General features: G+C 35.7%; 1 protein-coding gene across 9 annotated transcripts in view; it reads right to left on the reverse strand.

Moving 5' to 3' along the window:
• Window positions 1-16,963, reverse strand: part of DGKB (diacylglycerol kinase beta) — a 337,930-nt gene that overhangs the window by 233,907 nt on the left and 87,060 nt on the right. For all 9 annotated transcript variants that reach the window (XM_071560835.1, XM_071560833.1, XM_071560829.1 and 6 more), the window contains 4 exons: window positions 15,745-15,885; window positions 10,308-10,357; window positions 9,047-9,121; window positions 8,389-8,508 (listed from right to left, as the gene is read on the reverse strand). In XM_071560835.1, the coding sequence (XP_071416936.1) occupies window positions 8,389-8,508; window positions 9,047-9,121; window positions 10,308-10,357; window positions 15,745-15,885 (386 nt within the window). The remainder of the gene's footprint in view (window positions 1-8,388; window positions 8,509-9,046; window positions 9,122-10,307; window positions 10,358-15,744; window positions 15,886-16,963) is intronic.

The following is a 16,963-nucleotide window of genomic DNA, read 5'->3' on the forward strand; positions in this document are numbered from 1 at the left end:
CAGTGGGCATAAATTTTAATAAAAATTCAGTTTTGTCCTATATTAAAATATACTGTACAAGTTATGTCCTTAAAAATCAATATTGCTCTGTTCTAAGAGTTAGCTGTTACCAGTCAAATACAATGAAGACTTCTTCATCCTTGTGGGCAAAAAGAAAATAAATAGTGCAGGAAAACAAGAACTCTAAAAAATTTAGAATGTTTAGTTCAAACCTAGGCCTAAACCAGAACACAATTTTAATATTTCCTGTAAATTACTTAGAAACAAAAGGAACTGAAGTCAGTTGAAATATTTTTTTCTCTAGTGAGATATCAGGATCAGAGCCTAAGTGGAGCTCCCTCAATATTATCAGCAGGAGTTCAAATGCCATCTCTGACAGCTGGGCAATGTCAGGGTACCCTTTCTGCACAAAAAGCACAGCAGATGCCTAATGTTGGATTCTCAGGCTGGCAAAGAGTGTGGAAGATTTCCAATTTCCCCTGAAGAAGCAGAAATAGATTCTGCAGCTGTGAAGCACTAGAAGCCTGTCAAGCTCTTCATGACTGGCAGCTGAAGAGGATGTATTGCATTAAATGGAGTTCTGTAACTTTTTTTTTCCCCATCTTACTACCCTATTCACCACATATTTTTAAAGTACTGTTAAACTACAATATAATATGAAAGTTTCAAGTCTTCTTAAAGTAAAAAAAAAAAGACGATGTAAATTCTTCTGAGAAAAAACAGCAAATGTACACTTTAACATTACTCAGGTCATCAACAGATACAGGCAGAAACCACAAACACTTAAAATGTGAGCTGATCAGTCTTCCTTAGCAAAATACTTGCTGTTTATGAAAATTAATAGCAATTCATATTTATGCATAAACTTACCCCTCTTCATTATTTTTTGTTACTTTTTCATTTTAATTTTCTTTTTAAAGAATGACCATTACTTGTGAATATGCCACTTCTTATTTGAACAGAACATATGGTCTAACTTAGCTGGCATTTTCCTTATCAGAAAAACAAACAAGTCTTGATGTGGGTGTTCTGCTAATTAAAACACTTAACTGTGTTACAGACTGCAACTGATGCAAATCCATTACATAAACACAATGCACTTTTGGAAAAGAGCAAATTAAATTTTTGCTCTTGTGCGCTGCCAAAAATAAGCAATAAAGTGCTGCGTATGATTATGCATCCACATAACTTTTTAAAACACTGCCCAGGAAAAAAAAAAGATATAATACAAAATAAAGCCCCTTTAATGCAAGTCTTTAAGTATGAATAAAATCCACAATTCTGACACATCAGTGCATTTACTGACATTAAGTCATTTTGCTTCCATATCCTGAGAGTTTAAAACCAAATAGACGTGAAGAAGATTCCAAAGCAGAGCAGGTACAGTAAAAATCTCTTCCTCACTTCATTATACACATCACTGAAAATCAAACCTCCATATGTCCTACACAGACTTTAACACATAATGACAATAGTAACATTTATTTTGTTAACAACGGCTCTCTTAACGTATGATCCTGACCCGTCTACCATGGATTTGACTGCCAAAATGACCTGATCTTAAAAAGCAAGTCAACCATAAAAGAGCCAGTTTAGAATTAGTGGAAAATTTTATGATGCCACAGAATTCAGCTACACATTCCTAATCTGGTTTAACATTAACTTACTTCAGCTTTTTAGATATTTGCAGAGAAAAACAGCCAAAGTGATCTTCAGGTTTCGAGCACAAAATTCAAGATTTTGAGACTTGAAAAAGGTAATGAAATCAGTGACAAATTTTGATCCTAGCAAACATGCCCTCTTAAAACAGCTACAGTGTGTAATACCAGCTTGCTCAGTCTTTTCTGTGAGACGAGTCAGTAACAAGTATTTAAATAAGAAGGATGTTATTGAGTAGCTGTTATTCTTTCCCTGCCTGATATTTTGCTTCCATTTATTTTAAAATTATATTTAAATTTATTTACATGACTTCTTCAAGACAATTTTATGACTGATCTTTCGGTATTATTCAGTCAGTGGGAAAGTGAGAATACTGTCCATTAAACTGTGCAGCATCTCCTTGTAATGCAAATGCAGGTATGTTCTATATGCTTTTGGTTGGCTTAGCAAAGAATTCTTATCAGGTTTTGTTTCATTTAATTCATTTTGAGAAGAGAGAGTTTTAAGTTCTGGTTCAGTTGGGGAGGGAGTAATCTCATTCAAGAGATATCCCATTTGGGACGGCTCCTCACTTCTAATTTCTGAGATATTTTGTGTGTATGTTGGAAAAAGCAAAACAAAACAAAACAAAATACTTACACAGCCTTCATCCACACACTCATCCAGAAATAAAAAAGAGAGCACTAGATGGAAAATTGCTTTACAAAGCTTCATAAATAGCCAAAGTATGAAGTTTCCCTGTCCCAAAATTTTTAGCCATCTATCATCTGAAAATACTCCAGTGCTGCAGAAATTAATTTGTAAATAATAGTAAATTTGAATAGCTGCATAAAATACTATTTATTTTACACCTTATACACAGAACAGGTTAGTTACACATGACTTTTCCTGGGCTTCTATCGACCTGAAGACAAAAGGAAAAGCGGGAGTAAGTCATTTGCAAACTTCCTGCAAGGAAGTGGGAGCAAGTATAGGTAAGTCGGCAGCACTGACAAGAAAAGAGAGGAGCACGTTCTTTAGAAGCGCCTGCTGCCGAAGTCTCACAAAGCGTTAACACTGTGTCCTCTGCTGGCAATACTATGAAATGACACCGGTAAAACAGCTCCCCTTTTTCCTTAAGGGGAATCTGCGTCCAGCTGGGAAGGAGCTGGCACAAAGTAGGTGAGCTACAGCTTCTAGCAACGGCTTGAGTTTACCCTCTGTATGTATGGACATAGCATATGGTGCATCAATACTCCAGCCTTTTAGAAAAGTCACCTGCCATACTTCACACAGGACTTAGAGAGATGTCACTCGGGGCAATAAAAGGCCAGATCGCTCTCCTTCCTCACTGAACAAAACCCAAGTCCATAAAACTGCCCAGTAGTAATTTCAAACTTCAGTCTGAGAGGGATTACTCATAGTACTACAGATCCCATTCCAGACTTGAAAATGTTTCCAGTTTGGTTCCACTTTAATGTATTCAGAGGTCAAATAGTAAGGCAATAATAATGTAAAATACAATGCAAGAAGCAGTATTTCCCAAGTGTGAAGTCACATTCAAGTATTCTACCCCATATTTAATAAAAATGTTTTAAAATTATGCTTCATAAATTATTTGAGAGCAATCATGTAGTATTTGCTGCTTGAGCATCCAAAATAAAGTTGTAGGAGTATTTTCTTACGATTTAATTGAAGTATTGCCACAATTTAACACAAATGTTTGTCCCATTGAAACTTACCTTGATTTAAAAGGTGAATTGGGTTGAAAATTACAATCAGGGACTTAAAGAAAGGCATATTGGTCTGATTACACATCATTGATGACTTTATGAAGCACTTACTGTTCCTCTCTCACCTTAAGGAAGCTTTTCAGCAACTGTACAGTACCCGGCACGGTGCAACCATGACATCTAGTGGCCAGCGGAGAGGAAATAAAATACTTTCATAAAACGTGATTTTTTTGAAATCTAGCACTTACGAACTTGCATTTTATACCTACTTCTCGTACAATCACTGACAGAGGTGTTAGTAATGATCCATTACAGGAGAAATGAGACCAAAATATCTGGCATGGGATTACCTTACAAGAGAAATCAAGTGCTTTTACTATATCAGGGAGGAATAATATTGTGCAACTGAGAAACTCCTATCAAAGAGCAGAGTACAATGCATATGGCTCACAAAACCTGTCATTAAGAGGCTTTTTGTGCTCAGATTATAAAGGAGATTTCAATGCTAGGAGCATCAACAGAGTAAACTCTCCATCTTCACTTACAATGTTAATCTAAAATTAATGCAGAATGAGATAAAAAGGTCAGAAACTGAATGTTTCTAATGTGGAGAAGTAAAATAAATAGCCTACTGGTCATTAATGTGCAGTAGGCCATTTCCTAAAAGTGTAATTATGAACCAGGAGTGCTGCAGGGACATCTTTTTCTAACTTGTGTTTGGATGGGAGACAACCTAACTGTTGCCTTAAAATGCAAAAATAAATTCAGAAAGTTGATGAGGATTTTGAAAATTGCAGACTGAAGTCTGAAACTCAGAAAAACTCTCCCTCATACACCTATTATTAAAAATTACACCACACAGGTAACCATTTACAGTTAACATTTTCTTCAAGGAATTCCCATTTTACATGAGAGAATTTCTAGAAAAAAATCCATGAAACTGGAACAACTAAAACTCAGTGTAAGAATTATGGGTCCTAACAACAAAGATTTCAGTAGATTCTGCACAGAACAGATTCAGCCACTTCTATTGGAAAAAGGATAGTCATACAAGTACAAATGGTTTACACAAGCAAACAATCCCAAGGTCTTTTCTTCTAAAACAAATTGCCAAATAGTATGTGTATCACAGAAAACTTACAGAAAAATTATAGAACCAATTTCTTATTTAAATTCCTTATGTTTCACCCGAATTGTTTTGTTTAGCGCACCAATTGCCTTGTAAAGGACCAAAATTCAAGTACATTGTTTTTATTCTGGAACATTTTCAGAGATAAAACTCTCTATTTCTAAATTCTACCTTCACAGCACCTCCAAAATCAAATCCTAGGAGGAAATAGAGCATAAGACCCAGAAAGATGAAACCAACTGGATATTTAGGTTGATTTCATAGGGAAACGAGAATTTTCTATGGTCTTTGTCCCTTTATCTCCCTGACTGTAAACTGCGCCAGCAACTTCGAAATTAGTTTAGGAATCTCAAAGAAATTTGAAAGGACACTAGAGATGTCATGAACGTCTAAGAAAAAAAGGGGGAGGGGGGTGTGTGGGGTGGTAAGAAAGAAAGAAAGATTGAGAGAGAGACACAGAGACAGACAGAGTGAGAGAGAGAGAGAGAGAGAGAGAGAGAGAGAGAGAGAGAGAGAGAGAGAGAGAGAGAGAGAGAGAGAACATACAAAAGGGAAATCAGGCAGATTTCCTTATTACTTTTTTTTACTTGCTAACAGGTGGCTAGCTAATACTTGTAGTAACAGCCTAATATTATCCTTATATATATGGGGATTACTGCTGAGGTCAGAGGGCAAAGACCACAAAACTGTGAGATATTAGGCTATCTCAACACCACTGTTCATAAACACTACCTTGTTTATTTTTTTATTTTTTATATATTATAGTTCCATATTTCACTTTAATGGTCCTTTTTTCAGTTATTGCAACGAAATCATCTAATACAGTAGGTAATAAAAACTGATTGAAAGGCTTTAAATGCAATATAGAACTTTTATAATATCTGACCTTTCTAGATAGCTATTAAAGGAAATCAAGGACTAAGTAGAAGCAATGTAGCCGAATTCTGAAGGTACTATGATAAATCAGCAGCTGAAATAAATTATCATAGCTTCACTGGTATTAGCATAACAAATTATAGCAGCTGACAATCTTGTATTCTTTGTACAAGCCCTATACAAGAGATAAGTATATTTTACAGTGTTAATGGACCCCAATCCAAAACAAATTAAGGAATTCATTGGTATCATAATTTATTTAAATAAACTACAGTGGCAATTCTTTGTCATCATACTAGACAAACTCTGAAATTGTTCTTATGGATTTAAAAGTTTGTTCTTGCAGAGTTCCGCAGAGAACCAAAGAATACTTGGCCAAAGGTAAAAGAAGGTGGCAGAATTGTTTTGTTGGTTTTGGTTTCTTGATGGACTTTTTGTTTGGGTTTTTTTTTGTTGTTTTGTTTTGTCTTGTTTTTTTAGAGGGGGTTGTTTGCTTCGTTCAGTTGATTTTGTTGCTTTTCTTGTGTTTCTGGTTTTGTTTGTTTTGTTTTTGTGGGTTTTTTGGGGTTTTGTGTTTTTTTTTTGTTGTTGTTGTTTTTGGGGGTTTTGTTTGTTTGTTTGTTTGTTTTGTGTGGGTTTGCTTTGATTTGGTTTTGTCTCTTATTTTGAAAATATGAAGACTACCTGGGCATGTCTAAGCAGGATAAGCCAGTAGGTTATGCCCCTTATTTTCACGTATCAGCTTGAGGAAAACTTTAATAGTTGATTAATAAGTCCAAAGTCTTATCTTACTTTGTATTACCATACCTAAAAGGACAGAGAAAGACAGCAGAAAAAAAGCAGTGTCCTGGGAAGCTATGTTTGCAAAATCTAACATCATGTAAAATGAAACGACAGCATCCCACTAATGGAAATGATACATTGGAATGCTCATTCAGATGCTCTAAACCCATCAAAACCATACTATCAGTTTACACAAAATAATGACAGACAGATATCAGAATTTGAACTTTATCGATTTCACTTTTCAGTGTCCTAAAACACACTTTGATTTGATCATTTAGAACTGTGTACAAGCCGAAGTAGTAAATTTTTGCTGGTCTAATAAAAAATTTTAAAATTTTCCTTTTCTCTACATATTATGCAAATAGTTTAAAAAATTAAGTGTTTAAAAATCAAAAGAAAAATGGGAGCCCTTTTAAAGGGTGGCATCATATCCCAGTGAATCATTAGCAAATGACCAGCAAATTAGCTTGTACGTAGGTAATGGACTTCACTCACAGTAAAGCAGAACATTAAAAAAAGCATTAGAAAATAAACTATGCTTATTGATCAAAAATATATTTTGTATGCCATTATAATATTTTTCTACAACTGTGCATTTATGTCTGCTAAATGCATCAACTACTAGGAATAGTCTTGAATAACACTGACCCATTCTGATATCAGGCTATAGATTTTTGATTGCTGTTTATGTATCATTAGAATTTCCATAGTAAGGCTACACATGGCAAAATAAAGACCTATTAACTCGTAAAATACTCAAAAGGATAAACTGCCTGGTAACATAGCTTCCAACAGTGTTCAGTTTATTATGAAAATAAACCTCTACAGAAGGAGCTGCAACAATTTTAGGACTTTCAAATTTAAAAAGAATGAAATGTAAGCTCTGAAAAATACTCCCAGAACATCTATGTTACCTGTCACAAAAGAAAAAAGCTGTACTGAAAATGACTATCAGTTATCCACTATACTGATTCCTTGCCACCATTTCCTGCTCTTTATTTAGAGTAATTCCACAGAAAAAAATGGAATTCAGCCTGAAAAGTTACCTGTTTGATGACAGGGAAGTAGTTTAACAATTTTTTACTCAGTTTCACATATAGAATTAGGGAATTAGCACTTGCAGTAATCCAAACATACTGAAAATTATCTTCAATTCAGATACTTTGCTTGTCATTTGATTATTAAGATTTTGCAAGACTTACAGATTTTCGTTTAACAGTTTGTTACATATTTCCCTACACAAAGTCTCAGTCTGACAATTCTTAGTGCAAATACAATACCATAGAGCAACTACGGCAGTCCAGATTTAGTTCAAGCCATAGAGCTATATGGAGAAAATAAATATTATTAATTATTTCACCTCAATATCTGAAAATTATTTAAGAAAACATGAAAAAAATGTTTCCTTTCAAATAACAGAAAAGCATTTCAAACATATGCTTAGATACATGTATTCAAAATTAGCTCAGATACAGGGCAGCAGGTGGCACTGGCAACATGCCAGTCTTAAAACAGCTGCATTTAACTGGCACAAAATTGATCATATTACATCTGTATTACACTTAATGTGAAGTTGAACAGAAGTTCACGTTTCATACCACTCTATGCTTTGGTGTAAGTGTTCCCTTTGATATTGCTACTTAGTATAGTTTGTTGAAGTAGTTACAGAGACTGAGTTATCTTCTCAGGGAGGTATCATGACAGGACAAGAGCCAAGAAGCAATAATTACTGCAGAAGAAATTCCATCTGCACATAAGAACAAAAGCTGTCTCTCTTGAGAACAATTAACACACAAAGTTTGCCCACAGAACTGGTGGAATCCAACTCACTGGAATTATTCAGGCTTGACAGGGCCTTGGATAACTCAATCTGTGACCCTGCCTTTAATAAGAGACTGGACTAGAAGATATCCAGAAGTTCTTCTAACCTAGACTGTTCTGTAACTCAGTACAGTTTGGTCCCAGATACTACAGCTAGGAATTAACAACATGCTGTTAGTGGGGCAAATTATTCAGCTTTTTACAGCTTCCAGCTCCAGAGCTAGATCATTCCATCTGCCTTCAAACATGCTAGTGTAACTCTGCCTTTAAAGATGCACTTTTGTTCTTTGCATGTCATTCAGCCATACCAAAGAAAAGTAAAGTCTTTACTATACAAGCCAAAGAGAAACTGAGGGCCACAGCTTACATGCAAGCAGAGACTTGACACTGTTATTTAATACTTACATTCTCTAACCCAAGGAGGACCAAGAGTGGGATTGTTGTCATTCCTCCTTGTATCCACTCTTCTAGAGAGACAGTGCCATCATGATCATAGTCAATTTCTTCCATCATTTCATGAAGAATCTACATGGTTTAATGAAAAAAAACTCATAAATTCTAATTTATTATTATTTTTATATTCTAATATAGCAACTTCTTCTTAGAATATGTGTGCAGGTCTCCAATTCCCTCATCCACATGCAAAAAGTAAGGGAAATAATATTTGTATGGCAGCTGTAGTAAAAACAGTATGGACAGTTCAGAAAATGAAGTGACATATTCCTATTTACATTTTATTATCTCCTAAAGGTCCCAAAACAAGTTGAGTTCCTAGTGTAATTTCTTGCATTTACTTTCAAGAAATTTTCAGAAACAAAACAGTTGTATTATTAAAGTTAATTACTACATGCATTGAAAAACCCCTTAATTTGTAACAGGAATGTTTCACAAATTGGGTTCAATCAGCAAAATATTAATAAAAGTGCTAATTGTCGGTATCATAGTGGAACACAGACTATTCTTATTTCTATCTTACTAACATATAGAATCCCATGTTAACATGCAATATCACAAAATGCTGTCTCTAGCAACATTTAAAAATTGTGATAAAATGCATACTTACTGGACTGAGTTCAGTAACATCCCATTCAAGGTATTCTGCAACATGCATCATTTGAGCAATGATATTTTCTAGCTCCTACAGATGAATAAAAAGTATGATATTTAATGCAATATTATAAAGAAAAATTCTACTGCAAAGCAACTTATAATTCAACCATATTGTACTCAGTGACACTGTTTTATCAAGGTTGCTAACAAAATGTCCTTTACATAGAAAGCTGTCCACTACGGTGAATTTGCTTCATGAGCAAAACATCAGGCATGGACTGCAAAGCATTCAGGGACGTGAAATACAGCCCCACAAGCAAAGTAACTGGAAGTAATCATAGATTTTTTTCTTAGTAGTTCTCTTTCAAGCACTGTTTTTACTCTCTGATGTCCTCATTGTGATATAAGGGTCTTTAAATTCCAGCACTCTAACAAACTATTTTTCAGGCAGCCACTGAATAATTCAAAACTCTCTAACAGAAATAAGGCATAAATTGGATACTATAAATGAATACTGAGGCATTTTCTTATCATTACAGTGTTGCAATATTCCTTGATCATGTATCATTAGTGTATTTCTATACTCATATATACAATATTGGTTTGTAAACATTCTCCTATATTTATCAATGCTTAACTCTGAATTCTCATGTTGTCTTGGTTCCAAGCCAGGTCAAGGCTAATTTTTGCAGTAGCCAGGAGAGGCATGACCAGGACCTGGAGGTTATTCTATGCCACCTCATGTCATTGCTGAGGGCAAAGGAAAGGGAGTTTCTTCTGGGGAGAAAGGGTTCCTTCTGGTCGAGTAAACATGGCTGAAGGAGCAGTTAGGTAATGCCAGTTCCCGGATGGAGAGAGCAGTATGGCTGTGGTCAGGCTCTGCTGTGAGCACTTTTGCATGTAACTTAGTCTCTTCTCTTTTGTACACCTTTGTTACTAATACTGTCACTGGTACTGTTTGTTTTCTTATCTCATTGCTGTTTCCAGTAAATTTTTCTTATCTCAATCTATGATCTTTACCTTTTGTGCCTAACCCTAACCCTGTAACAGCAGTGTCAACATCTGAAAATTTATACAGTAGTAGAAGCAGCAGCTAACTGGAAAAGAAAACTCAAGATTTACTTTTCAAAGGAATGACTTTTTATCAACTATAGTTTATACTGCTTCTAATAATTCAGGATAAATATGAACTTGATTTGGATTAATGTAGTTTTGTACAGATATGCCATTATGACATACACTTACAATGCACTAAAATACACAAATAACATTACCGAACTATCCAAGTATCCATTCCCATCTGTATCATATAAGCGAAACATAACTGAAAAGAAAACAAAGAGAGGAGGCTTGGTTAGAAAACTTAGTAAGTACTTTTTTTTTTCATAAAAAAACAACTCCAAGAAACAAAACAACTAAATCTGAGTTTCAAAGAAAGGACAAATATTAACATTTTCTTTTAACGATCACACTAACTGTAGGCCCACCAAACAAGCTGTATTATGTGAGAGGTTCACTCAGCAACTACTCTGCCACAGTGCTTCCGATGAGACATATTAGCCAGACAATGTAATTGCACCTTTTCCATTTAATCACTCCAACAACTAATTTGGTCTGAGAATTTAATTTTATTTCCCTCAAAAGATGATCAGTATTCATGGTGAGTACCACCAAAAGGCCCTTCTCTGTCATCTCACCAAACACTGGATAACATACAATTGGTCAAGCAAATGTTGATAAATCTGCTAAGTTTTAACAATGTTGTCTATTCCTTTGGTTGCAGCCATCACTAGTCAACAGCGATTCTGCTTTAGAAATTATTTTCTGACCAACTAAATGAAACAGCAGATTAATATTTTAAGTATCTAATTATTCAAAGTCAACATTCCTCAGAAACTGCCAGCATTGCTCCTCCCAGGACCAAACTGGCTTCATCAACTTAAAAATGTATTCCCAACATTTTGGGGAGTCATCCAGACAAGAAGATGCATTTTGACAATATCCAGAAAATGTATACTTTCAAGATTGTACCATGACTTGATTCCAGCCCCAACAATGGCTAAGTTCACCATTACCAAAATATTTGAAAGCAGCTTCCTCAGCTGATCATATATTGCATCAGATTGCAAAGCAGAAAGAAGCCTCAAGCTTTGATAGAAATGCTGTTAAAAGACTAAACATGAAATCCAAAAGTCTGTATATACCTCACTTGTCTCTACTTTCTAAGACAGTTTTTCAGAGGTCTGAAATATAAACACCCCCCACCCCCTTCAAAAGTGCTAATTTTTTTTACTCTTAGACCTATTTTTTAGGGACAAAGTCAATCCAGGTAGAGGTGGTTCCAGGATACTGACATCAAAAATTTGCTTACAAACTGTCTTATCAGATGTCTTCAGAAACATATGACCTATTTAACAGTGAAGAATCCCAGCACATTGGATCCACAGCAAATGCTGTTACAGTCCAATAAATTCTGCAAGCAAAGTTTATCATAGTGTATTGGGTTTCTGTAGCCAGGTTTTGGTAGCAGGGAAGCTACAGCAGTGGCTTCTGTTAGAAGCTGCCAGAAGCTTCTCCTGTGCCTGATGGAGCCAGTGCCAGCCAGCTTCAGCATGGGCTTCCTGCCACTGGCCAAGGCTGAACTAATCAGGCATGATAGTGATGCCTCCATTGATAACATAGTTAAGAAGGGAAAGAAAGTTTTTGCACAGATGAAAATTGCATCCAGGGAAGAGCAGAGGGAGAACACATGAACAGCAATGTAGACACCAAGGTCAGTGCAGAAGGAGGGGCAGGAGATGCTCCAGGCAGCAGAGCTGAGGTTCCCCTGCAGCCTGTGGTGCAGACCATGGTGGAGCAGCTGTGCCTCTGCAGCCCATGGAGGACCATTAGGGTGCAGAGATCCACCTGCAGCCTGTGGTGGAGCACACGCCAGAGTGGGTAGATGCCCAAAGGAAGCTGTTACCCCATGGGAGGCCCATGTTGGAGCAGGGTTCTGGCAAGGACTTGCAGCCCATGGAGAGAGGAGCCCATGCTGGAGCAGGTTTCCCTGGTAGGACTTGTGACCCTGTGGGCGACCCACACTGGAGCATCTTGTTTGTGAAAGACTGCACCCCATGGAGAGGTGACCCACAGGACAGCAGTTTTGTGAAGAACTGTTACCCATGGGATGGACTAACACCAGAGAGGTTCATGAAGAACTGTCTCCTGTGGGAGGGACCCCATAGAACGCAGGGGAAGGACTCCATTCTCTGAGCGGCAGCAGAAACAAAAACTGACTATAACCCCAAATCCCTCTCTCCCTGCACCACTGGTGGAGGGGAGGCAGAACTTGGTAGGAAGGAGGGGTGGGTGAAGGTGTTTTTAAGATTATTTTACTTCTCATTATTTTGCTCTGAATCTGTCAGTAATAAATTTAATTAATATCCCCACTTTGAGAATGTTTTGTCTGTAAACTGTAAGTGACCTCTCCCAGCTCTTATCTCAACTCATGAATCCTTTGTTATATTTTCTCTCCTCTGTCCAGTTGCAGAGGGGAGGGAGAAAGTGGCTTTAGTAGGTACCTGGCATCCAGCCATGGCTAATGCACTACACATAGTTTTCAGGAAACACTATAATGAGAAGTGAGAGGAAATTCATAGCAATTAGAAAGTAAAGTATTGAAAGAATTTGATTATTTTTGGACTTACAGCAAAACATATTTAACTGTTATATGGATTGGCTTTCTTCCCTAATATCCTCCATTTTGGGAATAAGTTGTTCCATCTAACTTTGTGGAAAAAGGTAAGTACTATACTGCTCTACCACTTCAGCAATTTTTGCCACTACACTGCACTTAAGAGATGGGTAATATTTACTGTAGTACATTGTTTCAAGCCACAAAGGTCCATTATTCATTAGTTACAAGCTAAGAAACCTATAAAAGTCTCTTTCTTTGCCTAGAGTTATACAGCAGAAATGTTTCAGTGTAAAACAGTTAATGCCAAAAGTTGCCAGAGACTGGTGCTGTCCCTGCTAATAGGCCTTCTACCAAAGCTTATCAGAGCTTGACAGCTGATTCTATCTGACAATGCTGCCACTAAGCATTCACAGTTTCCATAGGGATGAATCACTGAAACACTGAGTGATAAAGGTCCTCCTCCTCCTCCTTCGTGATTCTAATACACTGGTTAAAAGAACGTTTTACAGTTATCACAAAAGCAAGTTTCAGCATTTTCATGATCTTTACCTACTCCAGATAAGTAGTGCTTATAGCATTTTTTTTCCCTTAATATGAATTGGTAGTTCTAATCAGTCACTTAGAACTAGACATTAGCATAATTATAACTGTTTCACCCTTGTAGCAAACAAAGTCTTTCCAATTACATATGTACTTGGTAGTGAAAAGGCTCAATCTGTGCTCTTGGCTAGACTCTGAAAAACTATTCTACTGGTCTGGCATGCAATCTCTTTTCTATTCAGACCCTGCTAAATATTCATGTTACTGATGATTTACAGACTCTAGGAGAAAAAAACAGCAACAAAATGATAAAAACAACTGAACAGAAGCCCAGATACGAAACAACAGAGTCCAAGTATATCTTTAATGTTTCTTCTCCCATCCCCTTACCTGATAGCACTGACTGGCCACTATTACTAGGCAGAACTATCATCTTAAAAAGATAATGTTTATTCTTCCAATGTATCTCAGTGAGGAATGTTTGGGATTTTCTTTATTTTCAGGCCATTCATAGATTATAAATATGGTGAGCATGTCAAACAGGTGAGGTTTGCACTACTTAAGACCTCTAGAAATACACTGTTAAAAGGTTAGAAAATCCATTTAACTGATTGATATTTGTAAATCTAAGAAAATCTGTGGATCATATAGACCCAAAACCTAGACATTATTTCCTCTTAGTGTATTTTATCATCCAGCTTATATCAGATTTTATTTGAAAGCACCAGTTTCATTTTATGCTTGTGCTAAGTTACGAAACACTCAGCTATGACTCATTTTTTCCAATTTTTGTCAACAATAAAAAAGTCTTAATTAGAGATTAGTATTCATATTAATGTTGGCAACTCCAGAATTAGCCTCTTTTCTTTATTTCACTTCATTGCTTCAAATTTGTAATTTACCTTACAGCCACAGGATCTATTTCAGAGTTAAATTATAACATTAATTTATAAGAAAATTCAACTAAAACCAATAGGATACTCTGCATACTAATGGTACAGTATAAGCCAAAATTTAGATACTAAAAACTGACAATACATAGTATATTTCAAGTATGTATGACAAAATAGAAAATAAACTTTTAAAATAACCATGCCCATAATTACATGTAGTAAATGCAAATGGTCTTGAATATACAGATATTTAAGTACTATACATCTATTAGATCATGCTCTCACTCCTAAATCATATAGAACACAGTCTTTTGCACATGCATTTCCTATTGTAGGAAGTTCATAGAAAATCTTCAACACTATAATTACCACCATCTCCTCTGTCTTTCCTCTCTCCTCCTTTTCATTGTACAAATTCTCGACACCAGGGGAGGCAACTGATCTCCATTTTATGTTATGGCTTGTGCATTGACCTGTTCAGAGCACTGATAAGGCTTGTGCAACTTGCTACCATAAAACACTGCTTACACTGTAAGCTAAATGCAATCTTAGGCACTTAGTTTTTCTGTGCTTCTGTTCTGAATGCACATTCACACATACATTCTCATATCCTAATCATGTGATACCAACCTGGTATTAAAAAAACGGGGGATAGCTTCTTATAATCTTTCTTGAGGCAAAGGTATCAATGATCTTACAGCACAAAGTTGCCATTGTAAGCTAACTACAGATAATAGAACATCAAGATACTTGAACAACATTAGTCATGCAACCATATAATGAATTTCTTACTGTAAGAGAAGCAACCTACTGTTTGCATGTCCTATCATACCAAATATTTACTTTCCATATTACAGCCTGATCCCACAGATCTTCTAAAGACAGACCAGTGTTGCATATATTGAAGTATATTTTATATATTTCATCTCAATAAGGAGTATATGATTGGACTTGCTGTTTGTCCATATTAAAAAATGGCTTCTAAAATTCCACAATAGGGAAATATATTTTCTTCTTTTTTTCTACAATTCACAGATCAAACTCCCTGGTAATTTTTTAATAGGTAGAGGTGTGTTTTAATGACTCAGCACCTAATTAAAAAAAAAACCAACAAAAAACCAAGTAATTTCTAAATTCCCATGTCAAATACTCCCCAACAGCCATGCAAACTTGGATCATTCTTGGCTTTTCAGTGTTCACTGAAATAGTCCACAGGCTATATTAACAACTATTCTTTGTTCGAATTAGCTTCTTTGGTAGAGATGATTCACCCCACCTATATATCTTTAAGTAGCCTCAGGATATTGCATTTTTCACAGGTCTGATACTAATCAAGGGATGACAGCATAGAAAAGATTACACTCCAGAATTTACAATAATTACTCACCATCTTAGTGAGCATTAGATAGAACAATTTTAGTGAACATCTCATCAAATTAATAATATCAGAAAAAATAAAAAATCATTTCTGCAATAACAGTAACCTAGAACCATATTTTTATAATGCAGCTGCTCAAAACTGGTTCTTAAAGTCAGAAACAGAGTATTTGATGACTTTTGGAAATAAATATATAAAGTTAACTTTAAAAAAGAACATACATTCTAGCTTGTCTTCTGGCCTTCCTCTTTCTAGCAGTGACAAATAGCAAACAATATCTTTCAGCTGGATCATGTCTGGTAAATGTAAATTGGCAGGAGTAGGAGGTCTGGATGTAGAGGTACCTTTGTTAAGTCTCAGACCTGGAAATAATGAATATTCTTTGTTAGTCTTAACATATGATAAAAGCAGAAAATGAAAACATTACTCTTGCATACATGCATCTTTGTTTTATGTGAGTGTCAGATTACTTCTTAATCCAAAGTTCTAAATAATCTGTGCTCATAGTTTATCCAGCAAAAGTAGAATTTAAATGATAGTTAGGTTTTAAAGCATTGTATGAATAATGCAAACTATCAAAAAACCACCCCACTTATGGGAATGGCATCATTTGGTGAATAATTTTATTCAACTACATTACATTTTAAGTACTAAAACAATCCCTGCCCAACTCTGCATCCCCTTCCTTGTGCTCGTAGAAGTTTCATCTAATTTACAGATTGACACCAACTACTAATTAAGGATGTTTTAGTGTCAAACTCTGTTAATACCCAAGTGTATCATTATCCCAAAAACATAGCCAGATGTGTGTCAGTGCACTACGTATTTAAAACATGGAAGCCTCAGTGACAGACTACTGAGAAAATAAACAGCATTTAAATAATTGCTCAGACATCATGATTAATAGCAGTTCCAGTGCACCACTTGAAATAGAACTTTCAAAATTACCAAACTTTTTTTTTGTTTCAGGATAACCTTAGTATTATCAGTCCAGGTGATACTACCCATAGGACCAAAATGGGAATGACCACAGAACAGAAGGCAGTAATGAAACTTTCTTTACAAGTATATTACATTTTTCACTGATTTTAGTGATGTCACAGATGAAACTTTGCAAAAGGGTATACAGTTCTTAAATATTTTCTGTAATTCAGAACAGATTCATCATAGCACCCATAACCTGCATACATAATTTCACTCATCCATTTGTCTTGAACAAGTTAATTACCATAGCAAATGGAAATACAATTTTGGTGTGCTTTTTCCCTGCCCCTATTTTTATCTTGAAATGTTTCATTGCAATCTGAAGAGATCTTTGCAAGTCACATGTTAAAAGGTAGGTCTACATGTTACAATGTATACAGATTAAAACCATAAAATTTGGTAAATAAGAGCAGACTGCCACACAGAAAATGTATCTTGGAATCAAGTTCATGTTCC

The sequence above is a fragment of the Pithys albifrons genome, chromosome 7 (assembly GCF_047495875.1).
Source record: "Pithys albifrons albifrons isolate INPA30051 chromosome 7, PitAlb_v1, whole genome shotgun sequence".
NCBI lineage: Eukaryota > Metazoa > Chordata > Aves > Passeriformes > Thamnophilidae > Pithys > Pithys albifrons.